This window comes from Dysidea avara, chromosome 10, assembly GCF_963678975.1.
Source record: "Dysidea avara chromosome 10, odDysAvar1.4, whole genome shotgun sequence".
NCBI lineage: Eukaryota > Metazoa > Porifera > Demospongiae > Dictyoceratida > Dysideidae > Dysidea > Dysidea avara.
Genome location: NC_089281.1, coordinates 6,885,503 through 6,904,694, shown reverse-complemented (window position 1 = coordinate 6,904,694; position 19,192 = coordinate 6,885,503). Strand labels below are relative to the sequence as shown.

At 37.2% G+C, this 19,192-nt stretch overlaps 2 protein-coding genes across 5 annotated transcripts; both read left to right on the top strand.

Annotated features, from left to right (window-relative positions):
- The first annotated feature begins 28 nt into the window (after positions 1-28).
- LOC136267955 (ERO1-like protein beta) lies at positions 29-18,499 on the top strand. 4 transcript variants are annotated; one of them, XM_066063169.1, is made up of 16 exons: positions 29-187; positions 233-352; positions 413-499; positions 559-594; positions 653-774; positions 3,688-3,761; positions 3,824-3,944; positions 9,259-9,311; positions 9,440-9,532; positions 9,837-9,920; positions 9,966-10,125; positions 10,202-10,265; positions 10,316-10,402; positions 10,612-10,712; positions 11,935-11,980; positions 18,374-18,499. In XM_066063169.1, exons 1-16 carry the CDS (start codon positions 53-55, stop codon positions 18,401-18,403), a joined length of 1,413 nt encoding a protein of 470 aa, XP_065919241.1. In that variant the 5' UTR covers positions 29-52; the 3' UTR covers positions 18,404-18,499. The 4 variants fall into 4 exon arrangements, with proteins under 4 accessions (XP_065919241.1, XP_065919242.1, XP_065919240.1 ...); XM_066063170.1 differs by lacking the exon at positions 18,374-18,499 and adding an exon at positions 12,029-12,161; XM_066063168.1 differs by lacking the exon at positions 18,374-18,499 and adding an exon at positions 12,026-12,161.
- On the top strand, positions 16,227-18,090 carry LOC136267956 (uncharacterized). Its single transcript, XM_066063173.1, has 8 exons — positions 16,227-16,650; positions 16,712-16,804; positions 17,102-17,185; positions 17,237-17,407; positions 17,482-17,545; positions 17,596-17,682; positions 17,894-17,994; positions 18,060-18,090. Exons 5-8 carry the CDS (start codon positions 17,513-17,515, stop codon positions 18,073-18,075), a joined length of 237 nt encoding a protein of 78 aa, XP_065919245.1. The 5' UTR covers positions 16,227-16,650; positions 16,712-16,804; positions 17,102-17,185; positions 17,237-17,407; positions 17,482-17,512; the 3' UTR covers positions 18,076-18,090.
- Positions 18,500-19,192: the final 693 nt, after the last annotated feature.

Genomic DNA, 19,192 nt, shown 5'->3' with positions numbered 1-19,192 from the left:
TTGGTAATTACAGAAATAATTAAAAGATATTGGTGTAATTGTACAATTCAAAATGAAGGAACTAATCTGGCTGACGTGCTTACTTCTTTGGTTGTGTGGAGGTCACACTTTGTACGAAGAAAACCCGTTTCTCTCTATCAAGCAGTCGAAGCGGACGCAATTATCACTAGATACATGCTTTTGCGAGGTAATTGTTGAACTGTTTTAATCCAATTGTGATGGAATTTCACAGCTACAAGGCCCCGTGGAAGAATGTTGTTGCGACGTGGAGACGGTGAATAGGCTAAATCAACTTCAAGTTTACCCGCTGGCCAACTATCTCACAGGAATGAGTTACTTTAGATTTTTCAAAGTGACAGCAAATATATAAAAGTTCAAGGTTCACTTGTCATTCACATGCAATTACAACTAGGTAGATCTACTGAAGGAATGTCCATTTTGGCAGGATGATAGCAGCAAATGTGTGATGAAGGGGTGCCATGTTGAGCCCTGCTCTGAGGTACAGTAAACAAAAACAACAAGATCTCAGTATTTAGCTAGTTATTATCTTTGCTGTAGGAGGAAGTTCCAGTGTTTCTGAAAGCCACTGATGCTGTAAGAAATTAACACATTGTTTACCTATTATGATTTTATCCACCAACATTTGCTGTAGAGCATTTCAAAGCCAGCTACACCTCAACAGGGACACTGCAGCAGTGTTCCAGCATCTTGTTCCTGTGATGAGGACACACTGGATGAACAAAATGAGTTAGGAGCTATTGACTCCACCATCAGGTCAGTGTCATTGACTGGTGGAGTAAAATTTTTAATTGATATCAAGACAACCTCACTGAAAATAAGCATAAAAGGCATAGCCTTCAAATAGTTATAGATATATTTTACAGGTGTTTACAAACCCCAAAAATGTTTGTAAACTAGTTTAGCTTTTCATTTTGTTTTCTACACAACACGACAGAATTATTTCACTCTAATACAATAGCCATAGAACCCTCTAGAATTTTCTAGAGCCATAGTACTGTCAAACTATAACTTGAGATTTACTCTTTCATTAGTTTAGAGAAGTAGATAGACTGGCAATAGTCATGGATGGTTAGCAGTCCCTAGTTTGAATCCATAATTTTTCTCAAGGTTTTGGTGCACTTTTTAACATGCTGTGTGATTGTTCTATTAGAGTATTTTATTTGTGTTTGTTGCACATGTGTATTGGTCCATAGTTATAATCTTTGTATTTTGTTACTTTAAACATGTTGCACTAAAGCTGTGTTACCATATTACTGAATCCTTATAATTTCAACACAAGTGGCTAAACAACTAAAATATCTAGGTCCTGTGGAAGCGATTTTTTAAGTTACTGGTAGTATAGACGTTTTATTGAACTTTTAGTAGCTTTTTCGAGTGAAACAAGCTCTTTGAAGGCTTGTATCTGAGTCACTGGGGAGAAACACGCCAAAAACGCTTCCACAGGACCTAATAAATTTAATATACAGTATCACTATGCCCCAGAAAAGCCAATAGAGCCTACAGCTTTTGCTGTATTTGGCGGCGGAAAAACATGGTAGTGACAGCTGGAGCTGAGCGATGTACGGGCTGGCTTACTTGTGTTACTACAACAAAATTAATTGTAATGTTCCACCTGCCTCAAACTACACTGTAGCTACATAAAAACATTCAATATGAAGGGCTTCACCTTCATTTAAAACTTTTCACGCTGCTAGACTGGTTTTATGGGTTTCTCAAAAAGTATCGATAGGCATTCAAAATTTTGAATGATTGCCCGTGACTATACCGTAACCTTAATACAACACTATAATGGTATTAAAAATTTTCATGTGAGAATTAAAAACAAAGAAATAAATAAATAAAAATAATAAGTAAATAAATTAATTTAAAGGTCTTCAAATTAAAGTTGGGGTTCATTAAACTTTAACAGATGTTTTCAGAGATGCACGAAGGCATAAGTCAATAAGTGAGGTGTTTTTGAGAATAAAAAACTTTGTCATGAATCAAGAGACAGTCTTGTTCATAATTGTAAATACCGTATAGCAGGTTATTTTTGAAACAGAAATTTTCGCACAAGAAGCAAAATCTGAATTTCGAAAGATTTTAATTTCGAAGAGTGCATATTTCGAAGTCCGGATGGATTTCAAATCGTAAATGGAAATTCATGTCACAAAATTAATTATGAAGATGCGTGAATGTTTGCCGAAAACTGACTTACTGATGGAATAAACTTGTGCACTGGAGAGAAAACTGAGGGAGTCTCGAGTGGAGTAAATTCACTGGCACGATCACGGTCGATCATAACTAGCTATCCTACCCGCTCGTATAGATACTAGGCATCAATTCCCACTCTGGATCACCTGTTTTCTGGTTTTTGGTACAGTAATGATACAGTTTGCCCATTATCATCAGCAATACTGAGCTAAAATTCGAGGAATACACAAATGAATTGCCGAAAGTTGGATGGTTGCTTTCACTTGTGGGAATTTATTTTCGAAAAACAACTGCATGTGGGAATTTATTTTCGAAGAGAAGGGCCTCTTCGAAATATCCGAAAATAAAAACCTTTCGAAAATTACCAGCTATACGGTACATTGCATAAATGACCTATTGTGTTGTGGTGGTGAAGGAAAATTGGTACAAGTGCATTATAGACAATTACTGTAAGTGTGTGTATTGTACAGGAACCAAGAAAAGGCTTTTTCATGCATTCGTAGTTTGGTTGTGCTATAACATTTTTGCAGTGACGATGCCCTTGGGATGGGACCCTGTTTCAAATTAGAGCCAACCAGCCACCTTTGTGCTATGTGCCTCCAAACTAAACCTTATTTTCAATATTGTTTTTCTTTTTGCACACTTCACAAAAAACCCATCATAGCTTACAGGAACCTTTTTAGGGATTGGGTTGGCTTACTGAGGGGATGACATGGCTTAGTGTGTGAAGCATACTAATCTAGGGGGTCTTGGAGCATGTCCCCCCCCCCCCCTCCCCCAGGAAAATCATATCTCTGAGATTGAATCCAAGAGCGATTTTAGCAGTTTATCAGAATACTATCAAGATTAGCATGTGACTGCTCTATTAGGCTATCTCTTTAGGCTATCAAGTATTTGGTACAATTGTTCAACGATAATTATAGAAGGGCTAAGCCCCTCCATAATCATTTTGACAGGGGCTACAGCTCTTTCCTCCCTTCTACCACCCCATGATAGATAGTGCATGCTCCATTTGATATATTTTAATCTGGAAGGTATGAAGAGCATACAAATTTTCGAGTCACATAATTTTTGCAGATTGACAAATTTTAGTATTTTGTAGTTTTATTTTCGAGGATCACTCATCCATCAACGAGGTTACCCGTTAGAATAATTGTTAATTTTTGAGAATGAAACTTTTGTGGAAAGCCGAGCAACCACAAAAATTATGTCCCCTCGAAAATTAATATGTATCTGGTTTTTGGTGCGCGTTTTTATAAAACATCGCTCTATTGTAGACCACACACCCAAGGACAGTCGTTGTTCTGTAGTAAAAACAAACAAGCACAATTAGTTGTATTGCTAACACAACACAGTTGTTGAAATTATTTATCCCTGCTTGGTTTAAAGCAGGTTTTGTAATTTGTTCCGCCCACGCATTTTAAACTATACCGTAACCTTAAATGGATATGATTTTGTTTTGTTTGATAACAGCTCAAAGCAACAGGAAGAGTTTGATAAATGGAAAGAATTTGATGATTCTGAAGTGAACTTCTGTGAACTTGATGGTATGAATCACCCCCTAGTGATAGTAACCAGGCAGCCATATATATTGTTACCATGGTTACAGATGAACAGTCACGCTCATTATCCTATGTTGACCTCAGCCTCAACCCAGAACGATACACTGGTTATGCTGGACCAAGTGCTGACAGGATTTGGAAAGCAATTTACCGGGAAAATTGTTTCCTGTAAGTTGAATATCAATACTCTATTTGTTAACCTTGCCATGCATATACAATTTAATCTGCACAAAAACAGCCAAACTGTGAAAAAAGGTGAAAAAGCCTGGGTAAAAAAGTGGTGAAATCAAAAGTGGAGGCCAAGAAATGGCTGCAATGATGTTAATGCTAACAAGAGTTCACAACGAACTCTTGATGCTAACAGTGCACACAGCCATTATTAAAATTTATTAGCATTAACATCATTGCAGCCATTTCTTGGCCACCACTTTTGATTTCACCACTTTTTTTACCCAGGCTTTTTAAAGCCATACCTTTTTCACAGCTTGGCTGTTTTGTGCAGATATCACTTCTTTTTGTAATTGCAATTTGCAAAGCCAGCCTATGGTTGGCCTTGACACTTCCTTTTAACTCACCTTTGTGCTTTTTTCCAAATCGTCAAAGACTGCAAAGAACTGATGTGGCTGGGCGGATTCGAGATATCCTATCCTGAGGAAGTTTCCACAGCAGAAATGATTAATTACCGTTTAAGCACTGTCAAGCCGTCTACAGAAAAAAGGAAAACGGCGTTTTCTTGGTTCCGTAAAATGAGTATGTCGCCCGCCCACACCGGCTGTACTTGGCCATATAACACACTTGATATATATATGTAAGCTATTTCATAATTTTTGTAGTACTCTAATAGAGCGCACATTTTTCTGAGCACTTCAATACAACACATATAAATGTTCTAAAATTTCCACTGATAGATCTACGAGTTATTATTCTAGCGTATATACTAAACTGGAATTTTCATTTATAAGGTAGAAATTAAGTGAGGTGAAGAAAAAAACTGACAGCGGTGGCAGAGTGGTAAGGGCTTGGGCGTATAGTGTGTAGGTCCCTGGTTCAAAACCCAGATAATTTTTTCCGATTTTTTTTTACATCTCAGTGACTCTTCTATTAGAGTATGTCGACTGCGCTTTTTTCACATGTTTGATTTTGCTTTATATCTCCTTAGCTAATACTCTCAGTACTTTCAAACCACAAAAGGTTTTCGCTATGATAGTAACTTCATGCACAGACCGATTTTCGAGTTATTCCATCAAGCGGATTACCCTGTAGGTGTAAGAACAAATCACTTTTGTAATTTTCAAAATTGCACATAATTCCATTATGCTTAGTTAGATCTGTATGAAAATTGGGCTGTAAATATGCTGCATTATGCTCTTACTGCCCTCCAAATTTGAAGTCAAACGACTAAAGCATGCACGAGTTATAGTGAGTGGAACAAAAACGAAAGAAGAAAAAAGTAGATAAAAATACGAAGAAAATAAGACAAACTTTGAAGATGCATATTTCAGTGATGGCTAGGTAGATTTAACTCAAATTTGGAATAGGAGGTTCCCTACCCTGAGGGAGTTTCCGCAGCAAAACTGGTTAATTTCCGTTCAGGCACTATTGAGCTACAAATGCGTGAAAACAGCGTTTTCTTGGTTCCTGTAAAATACACACCTGCCTGTTGCGCGTCTGCACTAACTGTACTTGGCCGCATGACACACTATCGTGTGTCCTGAATGGAGCACCCAAAATGTTTCCAAATTTTGATCTTACGTGGCATGTGAGAGGAGGTTGTTACATCTCATGTGTTTGTTTTTTTTTTTCAGTATTTCTGGATTTGCCTGTTTCTTTCTGTGTTACTAGGTGAACACACAGTAAATCGACTATATGTGTGCCTGGCAACTAAACTATCTCAATTCTTGCTGTAACCTTATGACTAACTTTACTGTGGGTAAGCAGCCCTTGCTGGGACATTTGAAAAGACAGTTGTAGTGAATTTCTGATATGTGAAATAGTGCATTTCTTTTCATAGCATCTCAAAACATCTCCTTGTTGTGTATGTAAAAAAAACTGTCATAAAACACAAGTTCATAAAGTGAAGTGCAATCTGAGCTACGTGTGCCAGACAATTTCATGCGAAGCATATACAGTATGTGCAGTTCATAAGATGCTCAACAATAGCATGAACACCTTTGTTTGTATTACCCTGCTGTCTGCCTAAAGGACAACATGAGCTATAACTACAGCAGTTTAAGATGCCTGAATAGTGAGAGCTCCTTGATTTTTAGCGTATACAATATTATCATCTTGTCTTATAAAAATGTAGCCCACTCCCTCAAAATGCACACTACTTTCAATAAGAAAAGGAGTGAAACCTTGATTTCTAAAACATTTGGCAATGTCTGGCCCTTCCGTCCTTGGAGCTTTAATGCATTTGGATGAGTACAACTGGTCCAAGGTCCTCCACCATCTAGTCCAATGATACAGGCCTTATCACAGTGTGCTACTCCATCTACACGTCTTGTCTGTGCTATAAGATTATCAATGTAACTATCCCAACTCATCCTTAAGTTCTTAAGTGTCACAAAAGGCCGCGATAATATCCCGAGACATCTTGTCATCATCATTGCCATGGACTAAATTAACGGCGTGTATTACTGGAATTCCTTATTTGTATTTGTCATCGTCAATGTCTCTGCAAAGTTAACTGTGTAGATTACTGGACTTCCTTATTTGTTGTCATCGTTAATATCACGGATTAAGTGACAATAACGGCGTAGATTACTGGACTTCCTTATTTGTTGTCATCGTCAATGCCACAGATAACTAAAGTTAACAGAGTGGATGTTGAATGTGTTACCTTCGTCTCACTTCAGTCTTGATGTTTATGAATCATCATAGGCTTGCGTGAAGGAGCCGGAGAGCTGATAAAATAAATAGGGATGCTCAAAACACCAAAACAGACAGATGGAAGAAACGAAGAAACCATGAATATATCAGTGCAATGGAGACATGTAACAAACAAGAGCTCGATGAATGATCATGACTGATAGATAGTTGAAGCAAGAGAATGTAGACTTGTGCGAAGGAGGGCACTGTATCGAATACATAGGAATGCAGAGCAAAGGGATGAAACAAGACACAGAAACCGTGAGTATACGAGAAGGAGACATGCTGTAGCTACTTATTAACTGCATCATATGGCTACATATACTCATGACATTGACTGCTCAGTCTCTTCGTTGCCTACATGGATATGCACACAAAGTATGGCCTGGATGCTTCACAACTACTGTTATAATGTAAAATGTTGAATACTCAAGTGCATAAACACAATGTTATATATGTAATGAACGACTGCCACCTGCTTTCAAATTCAGCACCTACATAAAAGATAGCTACGTTCACTACAATATTGGTGTACATATTCGTTTAATTCACAAACTCACACTCACCCCATGATGTTGATAACATCTGTCTAGTAATAGTAACATGAGGTTGGTATTATTATTTTCAGTATAATATTGTGTAGTGTATGTGTGTGTGTGGAAATGTACAGTGTTGTTCTGTAATGGTGCATAAAGTATAGATGCTGTCATTATTACATTCATTGACAGTAACATCATTGCAGCCACTTCTTGGCCACCCACCACTTTTGATTTCAGACACACTGAGAACTGAGAAATTTTTATTACAGGATGTGAGTACATAGTAATGCAGTATGAAGTCAAGGACAATGTAGTGTTGCAAGGTGTGTGGGTTAGCTCAGTATCTTGTTAGGTGGTCACTACCTATTGCACGTGTATAGTAGGTCTGCTGGACACTTTCAATAAATTTTACTGCTGTATTTAAAAAGTGTTACAGTATTTCAAAATCTCACAGGTGCATGGTAGGTGTACTCATTCTGGTATACCGATAGTACAACCTACTGCTGACACCTAGAGGCTTTCTTCTGTATAGCTACATATGTAATGCTGAAACATGTTAATGTTTGGGCAACACAAGTTTATTTGCCATGTAATAACTACAGACAACTGAAGTACATACCAGAGTCCTTCCTGGGACAATCACGTAAAATGTTACATAGTCTCAACCTGCTGCTGTGTATATTGCCAAGGAGTGTCCTGTGTATTGACAGACAATTGTATATTTGTAATCTACCTGCAGTGAGTGGGTATGCTTTCTACTAACTTCTGATGTTGGATCTTGCCATATAATTGTATATGCATTTGTGATTATCCTTGTTAGCAGTGAAAATGTTCGTGACTTCATGATTGGTCATAGCTACAGATTTAGACATTTTAAATATTGGTGTAAAAGATTAACACTTATATAATATTTAGTTTGTAGTCACTCTTTATCGTGTATTTGTGTTATAAGTATAAATATTACAATATATCATGAAATTACAATGTTGTAACATATTTATTAAGACAGTCACATATCTAATGATACAAGATACTCCGCAATAACATTAACACCTTTGTTAGTGTTGCCCTGCTGGCCACCTTCAGGACAGTGAGCAATGACTACAGCAGTTTTAGATGACTGAAGTGTAACTGCTCCAATTCCTTTAAACCTTGCATATACGACATCTTGTTCATGTTGGTCATCTTGTCTTAAAAACTGATACCTTTGACCTTCAATACGCACACCGTTACTTTGAAACATAGTGAAATCTTTACTTTTAAAACACTTGGCAATATTTGGCCCTTCCTGTCCTTGAAGTTTTAATGCATTTGGGTGAGTACAACTGGTCCAAGGTCCTCCACCATCTAGTCCAATGATACAGGCCTTATCACAGTGTGCTACTCCATATGCATCTTTAGTCTGTGCTATAAGATTATCAATGTAGCTATCCCAACTCATCCTTAGCTGTCTGGTCAATGATTAACTGATCACTCAGTACAAATTTATAAGTGTGGAGCAGCAGGATGTGTGGGAATACACATTTTCACAACAATAATGTAATAGTTATTAATAGTAACATGAGGTTTCTACTATCATGTAATGGACTGAGTATGAAAATGATTTCAGATGTTTTGCCACAATTTTTGTTGTTGTTGATATGTTTAATAATGAGCTGTATCATATGTGTGTACTGCATGAGTCAGTATGTAGTGTATAGTACAATCTGCTACTGTCAATGTTACCCACCTACACAAAATTAACGTATTATCCTTAGGACAAAGGAATACACATAATGCGTCCATTATACAATCTTTGAGACCAACTACGTAGAGTTTCATGTATCAGACAGGACCTTAGTGGACACACGAATCTTGTTGGAAGTAATTTTGTACTAAAGAGGTTACTTTTATGGAGTTATGATCAATTATTTGTGTAATAAAAATGACCAATTATTCTGCAATGATGTTAATGCCAGTCATTTTAAAATAATGACAGAATGGCCATGTCGTTATTATCATCATTCCAGCCATTTTTGGCTGCCACATTTTTCATACAGTTCTGTTTGTCATTTGTTCTTTATTTTAACCATCAGTCCTGAAGAAGATATTACAAGGCATTCAATAATTGACTATAGTCGTATGCAAGGTGTGTGTGTGTGTGTGTGTGTGTGTGTGTGTGTGTGTGTGTGTGTGTGTGTGTGTGTGTGTGTGTGTGTGTGTGTGTGTGTGTGTGTGTGTGTGTGTATGCTATTATTCTTTGTGACAAACACACAGGCATGTGTCTAGAGAAAAGAGCCTTCTACCGATTGATATCAGGCATGCACACAAGCATCACGATTCATCTCACTGCCCACTATCTCCAATCTGGTAAGCCTTGACTAACATACTCAGAACATGCTCCAATTTGTAGCCTTTTTTTTCTTTTGGACTCTCTTTGTGTACACAGCCATCATAGTGAACCTCTTGTTAACAAACTGATTGATACTCAATCCACAATAAGAACCAAGAGTTTGTTCCAACGTATATTTGTACCTCTGGTTACAGAAAACTCTTTTTTGTACCAAAATTGGGCTAGAAATTTGTTATTCCAAAGCATTGATTAAGGTTCCGCTATAATGTGCTCAACTGATAATTTTGCTTTTCCTCTTAACTGCTGTTGCTTTCCTTTCAGAGCCATCTGCAACAAATCCAACATTTGGTCCTAATTTTGAAGAATTTAACAAGAGGTTTGATCCTCAAAGGACTGCTTCACAAGGTAGACTTTATTGTCACACCATGAATAAATTATCTATGTCTTAAGGTCCCCTGTGGCTTAAGAACCTCTATTTTACTTACTTGTTGGTGCTAAGAGCAATTACTAAAGGGGAACCACTTTGGGAATCAGAATCTTTCTTCACGGGGAATAATCTTGATGAGAAAATCATCAAGGAAACAATCCGACAAATCGTCCGAGCTGCAAAGTGAATTGGTATTTGTAATTGTTTTGTCTTGTAATTAATGTAATTGAAATTACATTGTCATTTTATACACATTTAGGTCATGCCCAAGTTTATTTGATGAAACACAAATGTTCAATGATGATTCTTCAATTAAGTTAAAGGTCAGAATCACTCCACTGTAGGGAGGACAATATTGATGTCTGATTTTCAGAGTCAGTTCAAGCAGCACTTCAGGAACATCTCACGGATTATGGACTGTGTTGGTTGTGAAAAGTGTAGATTATGGGGGAAAGTACAGGTCAGTTTTCTATCAATCACATAAGTACAGATGTTTCAAGGTGATGATTTAATCCTCAGACTCTTATAAAGTAACTATATATGGGAATAGGGCTAGATATTTTTTACCATTTTAAATTTCTGTCACACATTTGTCTTGAAGTTGTTTTGCGATTATTCCATCAATTTGGATAGACTTGTCTGTACAATGTGGTATTGATGTGTTCACAGGTTCGAGGAATTGGTACAGCATTGAAAATATTGTTTAATGATGTTCAGAGGCTCAAGCTCCACAGAACAGAGATTGTGTCCTTGTTCAATGCTTTAGGAAGGTAATGTCAGCTGATGTACAGTGTTTGTACATAACCAGTACACAATAATATTATCTTTGTTTGTAGCTGTACACTCTATTTGGTCATTAGGATTAGGTGAATGTTCTATTAGAGTATTTTTAGTTGAACAGCTAGCCCTTACAAAAGCTTTATATTGTTGCAGGCCTAATACAGGCATGTATGTACTGCTTTTTGGCCTGTAAACTGCCTGCTACAGGTAGTAAGATGGCTACAGGCCTGCTAAAGCTGTTATTCTAATATGGTTACAGGCCTGTATGGATCACCTAAAAGTGCCACAAGCCTGTTGTAAACACTTACACATTTAATAAAATAGGTTACAAGCCTGTAACAGTCCTTTTCTCTCATGAATGCAAATGTCAGTCCTGTGTGACTATCTAATATCATGAATCTCCTAATATAATTGTATGTTAGTAGGCCTGTAACGTGTGTATTGTAAACTGGTAATGATCGAGTCTGTGAAGTGTTCAAGAGCTGTGGCAGGCCTGTGGAAAATGGGTTCAGGTCTGATACAGGCCTGTAGCATCTCAATCCCACAATGAAACATATCACTTGTCCGTAACGTTTTAAATAGAAATTGAAACCCTTATTAAATAGGAAGCTGGTGTAGTGGTGAGTCAGCATGGTGTATGTGTTAACTGCTATACACTGTACAGGGATATTGGAAACATGCTAAGTGGGCCATTAGTGACACTATAATACAGTAACCAGTGGTAACAATAGTCACTATAGCAACCAGAGTACAGGTATATACCAGTCCTGTAAGAAATTATTTTGCAGGATGGATTTATCATGCATCTAACAATGTAGTCCTGTTACATGCCTGACAAATACCATAATATTATTGTGACAGTATGTGATGTGCCTTGCTGCAGGCCTGTCTGACAATACTGTCACAGGCTTACTTCACTCCTAAATATTAGCAGGTAGGCTTTTCACAAGCCTGTGACTGGCATGTTATCTTATTATAAGTACCTTTGCTTTATAGGCCTGTGCCAGGCCATTTACAGTAATGTTTTATTGTAAAGGAGATGTAACTTCTGATTCTGTTTTTAAGTCTACTGTATAGTGGACAGTTCTTGTTAATGTATTGCTCATCTAAAGCTTGTGCAGTTGTATATCCATACAATTTACATAAAAGGAACTTTTATTGTTTCAACAAGATAGTTTGTTTTACAGTGGTGCATGTTTTTCATTTTGCCAGGTTCTCCAGTAGTATTAACCAACTCAATCGGTTCAGATCTAATGTGGTAAGCCACTCAACATAATACAGTATAGCCACATGGTGTTCCCAGCAGGCAGACCAGACTGGGGAGGATGTATGAACTTGGAAACTGCAATTTTATCATAGGAGACCAACAAACGATTTTCTTTTTTTATTGTTTCATTCTCCACCCTATATAGCAGCATGATTAAATGATGCTCAATAAATGTGTGAAGGGCAAGGCACTACAAGGCAGTTATGGGCTCCTGTGTGTTGTAACAGCACATGATCAGATATTAAATTTTTTGGAGTACCTCATAACAACACATGCAATGTCAGTATCATATACTGCAGTTTTACTACATTTAGTTCCAGGTAGCTATGATTACATTCTCATCCTCATTCCTGCCACATCAGTTAACATCATTGCAGCCACTTTGTGGCCACCCACCTTGTTTGATTTCAGACACACTAAGTGGTGTTTCAGAATGTGAGTACTTATTAATGCAGTCACTACAATGATATAGCTCTCACACATTTAGTGGAACTGAATAATGTACTGTCATGCTACAATTGGTCCCCTGTGGCACACTCTCTGCCACTGATAAGTGGTCCCCCACCTGATAAAATCATTTTCAAGACATGCAGATTAACTCTCTGTATCTTGTTAGGTGGTTACTGCCTATTCCACATGTACAGTAGGTTGGATAGCAAAAAAATTCTCCATTTTTGCTGTTGTATGTAAGCATGCATCACTGCAGTACAAGCTGGTTACCATAACTACTGAAGTTTGCACACTGAAAATGTTTGTAACTTCAAGTTCAACCATAGCTATGGGTTTAGAAGTTTAAAAATAAGTGTAAAAATTTTTGTGATCACTCCTTGGTCCTCATAGGTAATGAACTTGTGTATTTGTAAGCATAAATACAAGCATAAATACGTGAAATTACAATGTTGTAAAATTAGTTTTATAAGGCAGTGGTCACACATCCAATGATATAAGATACTCCACAATAACATTAACACCTTTGTTAGTGTTACCGTGTTGGCCACCTTCAGGACAGTGAGCAATGATTATAACACTTTTTGATGCGGACTGAAGTATAACTGCTCTTGATCCTTCATCTTTGTGCAATCATATTGTCTTTAAAACCATCACTCATAAAAAAGCAAAATCTTGTACAGCAATATGTGCATGGCCCTTCCTGTCCTCGAAGTTTTGGATTAGTATAACTGGTCCAAGGTCCTCCACCACCTAGTCCAATGATACAGGGCCTTATCACAATGTCAGGGGTGAATGTGCTACTCGTCTGTGCTATAAGATTATCAATGTAGCTATCCCAACTCATCCTTAAGTTCTTAAGTGTCACAAAAGGCCCCGATAATATCCTGAGACATCTTGTCATCGTCATGATCAATGCCATGGCATGTGGAATTTCTTACTTGTCATCATCAATGTCACGGCAAAGTTAACGGTGTAGATTACTGGACTTCCTTATTTGTTGTCATCGTCAATGCATAGATATTAGTGGTAGTAAAAGCTTTATAGTGCAATGTTAAAAATACATAACAGTAGTTATAGCTGCATGAGCAATTAAGTTGCACTAAAGGAATCTGGTAACAAGTACCAGACCCTGATTGTATATACTATCTATGGTCAATGCCACAGATATATTAAGTTAACAGAGTAGATTACTGGATGTTGAATGTGTTACCTTTGTCCGTCTCACTTCAGTCTTGATGTTTATGAAAAAGCATAGGCTTGCGTGAAGGAGCCGGAGAGCGGATAAAATAAATAGGGATGCTCAAAGCACCAGAACAGACAGATGAAAGAAGACAAAGAAACCACGAATATATCAGTGCAATGGAGACATGTAACAAACAAGAGCTCGATGAATGATCATGACTGATAGATAGTTGAGGCAAGAGAATGTAGACTTGTGCGAAGGAGGGCACTGTATCAAATACATAGGAATGCAGAGCAAAGGGATGAAACAAGACACAGAAACCGTGAGTATACAAGAAGGAGACATGCTGTAGCTACTTATTAACTACATCATATGGCTACATATACTCATGACATTGACTGCTCAGTCTCTTCGTTGCCTACATGGATATGCACACAAAGTATGGCCTGGATGCTTCACAACTACTGTTATAATGTAAAATGTTGAATACTCAAGTGCATAAACAAACATGTTGCTTCACAATGTTATATATGTAATGAATGACTGTCACCTGCTTTCAAATTCAGCACCTACATAAAAGATAGCTACGTTCACTACAATATTGGTGTACATATTCGTTTAATTCACAAACTCACACTCACCCCATGATGTTGATAACATCTGTCTAGTAATAGTAACATGAGGTTGGCATTATTATTATTTTCAGTATAATATTGTGTGGTGCATGCATGTATGTGTGTGTGTGGAAATGTACAGTGTTGTTCTGTAATGGTGCATAAAGTATGATGTACATAGATGCTGTCATTATTACATTCATTGACAGTAACATCATTGCAGCCAGTTCTTGGCCACCCACCACTTTTGATTTCAGACACACTGAGAACTGAGAAATGTAATTTTATTACAGGATGTGAGTACATAGTAATGCAATATGAAGTCAAGGACAATGTAGTGTTGCAAGGTGTGTGGGTTAGCTCAGTATCTTGTTAGGTGGTCACTACCTATTGCACATGTATGGTAGGTCTGCTGGACAAATTCTCTCACTTTCAATAAATTGTACTGCTGTATTTTAAAAGTGTTATTTCAAAATCTCACAGGTGTACTCACACACATGTGTGTTAATCATTCTGGTATACCAATAGTACAACTTATTGCTGACACCTAGAGGCTTTCTTCTGTGTAGCTACATATGTAATGTTGAAACATGTTAATGTTTGGGCAACACAAGTTTATTTGCCATGTAATAACTACAGGCAACTGAAGTACATACCAGAGTCCTTCCTGGGACAATTGCGTAAAATGTTACATAGTCTCAACCTGCTGCTGTGTATATTGCCAAGGAGTATCCCGTGCATTGACAGACAATTGTAGTTTTGTAATCTACCTGCAGTGAGTGGGTATACTTTCCACTAACTTCTAATGTTGGATCTTATATGTTCTTGTTTGGGTGTAATTCGATTGTCATGCCAGCTGTTGATCAACACCTTCCAAAATAAACATGGCACTAGTTCATGTTCACACCAAACACGTACCTAAATACTGTAGTGTATATAGTTTACAGTGAAAATGTTTGTGACTTCATGATTGGTCATAGCTACAGATTTAGACATTTTAAATATTGGTGTAAAAGATTAACACTTATATAATATTTAGTTTGTAGTCACCCTTTATCGTGTATTTGTGTTATAAGTATAAATATTACAATATATCATGAAATTACAATGTTGTAACATATTTATTAAGACAGTCACATATCTAATGATACAAGATACTCCGCAATAACATTAATGCCTTTGTTAGTGTTGCCCTGCTGGCCACCTTCAGGACAGTGAGCAATGACTACAGCAGTTTTAGATGACTGAAGAGTAACTGCTCCAATTCCTTTGTACTTTACATATACGACATCTTGTTCATGTTGGTCATCTTGTCTTAAAAACTGATACGTTTGACCTTCAATACGCACACCGTTACTTTGAAACACAGTGAAATCTTTACTTTTAAAACACTTGGCAATATTTGGCCCTTCCTGTCCTTGAAGTTTTAATGCATTTGGGTGAGTACAACTGGTCCAACCTCCTCCACCATCTAGTCCAATGATACAGGCCTTATCACAGTGTGCTACTCCATAGGCATCTTTTGTCTGTGCTATAAGATTATCAATGTAGCTATCCCAACTCATCCTTAGCTGTCTGGTCAATGATTAACTGATCACTCAGTACAAATTTATAAGTGTGGAGCAGCAGGATGTGTGGGAGTACACATTTTCATGTAATAGTTATTAATAGTAACATGAGTATCATGTAATGGACTGAGTATGAAAATGATTTCAGATGTTTTGCCACAATTTTTTGTTGTTGAGATATTTGTGTGATTTTAATAATGAGCTGCATCATATATGTGTACTGCATGAGTCAGTATATAGTACAATCTGCTACTGTCAATGTTACCCACCTACACAAAATTAACGTATTATCCTTAGGACAAAGGAATGTACATAGTGCATCCATTATAAAATCTTTGAGACCAACTATGTAGAGTTTCATGTATCAGACAGGACCTTATTGGACACATGGATCTTGTTGTTGGAAGTAATTTTATATCAAAGAGGTTACTTTCATGGAGTTATGACCAATTATTTGGTGTGATAAAAATGACCAATTATTTTGTTACGCCTACAGGGTAAACCGCCACAAGGAATTTGACAATCATGAGCTAGTCAGCTTTTGAGCTTCCAAACAAAGAAATGAAGTCGTATACCAATAGAAACAATAGAAATGGTGTGACCTTAAATAGCCTGGGTTTAAAGCCTTAGGTGTGAGGACCAAGACATTATATTCCTGCAATGATGTTAATGCCAGTCATTTTAAAATAATGACAGAATCACCATATCATTATCATCATTCCAGCCATTCTTGGCCGCCGTATTCTTCATACAGTTTTGTTTGTCATTTGTTATTTATTTTAACCATCAGTCCTAAGAAGATGTTAGTTACAAGGCATTCAATAATTGGTTACAGTCGTATGCAAGGTGTGTGTGTATAGTGTTTGTGCGTGTGCATATGTTATTATTCTTTGTAACAAACACACAGGCATGTACCTAGAGAAAAGAGCCTTCTACCGACTGATATCAGGCATGCACACAAGCATCACGATTCATCTCACCGCCCACTATCTCCAATCTGGTAAGCCTTGACTAACATACTCAGAACATGCTCCAATTTGTAGCCTTTTTTCTTTCGGACTCTCTTTGTGTACACAGCCATCATAGTGAACCTCTTGTTAACAAACTGATTGATACTCGATATGTAATGAGGATATCCAATGTACATTTGTACCTCTGGTTACAGAAAACTCTTTATTGCAGCAAACTTGGGCTAACTTGGGCTAAATATTTTATTCCAAAATATTCATTATGGTTATAATGCACACTCGACTGATAGTTTTGCTTTTCCTCTTAACTGCTGTTGCTTTCTTTTCAGAGCCTTCTGCAACAAATCCAACATTTGGTCCTAATTTTGAAGAATTCAATAAGAGGTTTGATCCTCAAAGGACTGCTTCACAAGGTATTTAGACTTTATTTTCACACCATGAATAAATTATATATATATATATAGTCTGTTTCCTAAGGCGCCCTGTGGCTTAAGAACCTCTATTTTACTTACTTGTTGGTGCTGAGAGCAATTAAGGGGAGAACCACTTTGGGAATCAGTGTCTTTCTTCACCGGGAATAAACTTGATGAGAAAATTGTCAAGGAAGCAATCCGACAAGTCGTCTGAGCTGCAAAGTGAATTGGTTGTTTTGTCTTGTAATTAATGTAATTGTAATTACATTGAAGTATGCCATTTTATAAACATTTAGGTCATGCCCAAGTTTATTTGATGAAACACAAATGTTCAATGATGATTCTTCAATTGAGTTAAAGGTCAGAATCACTCTACTGTAGGGAGGACAATATTGATGTCTGATTTTTAGAGCCAGTTCAAGCAGCGCTTCAGGAACATCTCACGGATTATGGACTGTGTTGGTTGTGAAAAGTGTAGACTATGGGGGAAAGTACAGGTCAGTTCTCTGTCAATCACATAAGTACAGATGTTTCGAGGTGATGATTTAATCCTCCGACTCTTATAAAGTAACTATATATAGGAATAGGGCTAGATATTTTTTACCATTTTAAATTTCTTTCTCACACATTTGTCTTGAAATTGTTTTGTGATGATTCCATCAATTTGGATAGACTTGTCTGTACAATGTGGTATTGATGTATTCACAGGTTCGAGGAATTGGTACAGCATTGAAAATATTATTTAATGATGTTCAGAGGCTCAAGCTCCACAGAACAGAGATTGTGTCCTTGTTCAATGCTTTAGGAAGGTAATGTCAGCTGATGTACAGTGTTTGTACATAACCAGTACACAATAATATTATCTTGTTTGTAGCTGTACACTCTATTAGGTCATTATGATTAGGTGAACGTTCTATGAGAATATTTTCAGTTGAACAGCTAGATGTAACTTCTGATTCTGCTTTGAAGCCTATTGTATAGTGGACAGTTCTTGTTAATGTATTGCTCATCTAAAGCTTGTGCAGTTGTATATCCATACAATTTACGTAAAAGGAACTTTTATTGTTTCAACAAGATAGTTTGTTTTACAGTGGTGCATGTTTTTCATTTGTCAACCAACTCAATCAGTTCAGATCTAATGTGGTAAGCCACTCAACATAATACAGTATAGCCACATGGTGTTCCCAGCAGGCAGATCAGACTGGGGAGGATGTATGAACTTGGAAACTGCAATTTTATCATAGGAGACCAACAAACAATTTTCTTTTCTTTTTTATTGTTTCATTCTCCACCCTATATAGCAGCATGATTAAATAAATGTGTGAAGGGAATGATGTTTTAGGGGCAAGGCACTCAAGGCAGTTATGGGCTCCTGTATGTGGTAGCAGCACATGATCAGATACTAAATTTTTTGGAGTGCCTCATAACAACATATGCAATGTCAGTATCATATACAGTGGTTTTAATACATTTGGTTCCAGGTAGCTATGATTACACTATCATCCTCATTCCTGCCACATCAGTTAACATCATTGCAGCCACTTCATGGCCACCCACCTTGTTTGATTTCAGACACACTAAGTGGTGTTTCAGAATGTGAGTACTTATTAATGCAGTCACAACAATTATAATAATAATATACCACACATTTGAATAATGTACTGTCTTGCTACAATTGGCACTGTGGTTAGTCACCCTCTGCCACTGATAAGTGGTCCCCCACCTGATAAAATCATTTTAAAGACATGCAGACTAACTCTCTGTATCTTGTTAGGTGGTCACTGCCTATTCCACATGTACAGTAGGTTGGATAGCAAAACTGCGTGTTGTTAGCATCACTGCAGTACAAGCTGGTTCAATAACATGTACCATAACCTACTGAAGTTTGCATACTGAAAATGTTTGTGACTGTGTTCAACCATGGCTATGGGTTTAGAAGTTTTAAAACTAGATGCGAAAAAAGCTGTAATCACTCCTTGGTCCTCCTAGGTAATGAACTTGTGTATT

Bases quoted from the DNA above. Each gene is read 5' to 3' on its own strand.
- LOC136267956 (XM_066063173.1), top strand. From the start codon at position 17,513: ATGTTCAATGATGATTCTTCAATTGAGTTAAAG. The intron at 17,546-17,595 runs GTCAGAATCACT...TCTGATTTTTAG, and splicing joins ATTCTTCAATTGAGTTAAAG to AGCCAGTTCAAGCAGCGCTT. The intron at 17,683-17,893 runs GTCAGTTCTCTG...ATGTATTCACAG, and splicing joins GACTATGGGGGAAAGTACAG to GTTCGAGGAATTGGTACAGC.
- LOC136267955 (XM_066063169.1), top strand. From the start codon at position 53: ATGAAGGAACTAATCTGGCTGACGTGCTTACTTCTTTGGTTGTGTGGA. The intron at 500-558 runs GTACAGTAAACA...TCTTTGCTGTAG, and splicing joins ATGTTGAGCCCTGCTCTGAG to GAGGAAGTTCCAGTGTTTCT. The intron at 9,533-9,836 runs GTAAGCCTTGAC...CTTTCCTTTCAG, and splicing joins TGCCCACTATCTCCAATCTG to AGCCATCTGCAACAAATCCA.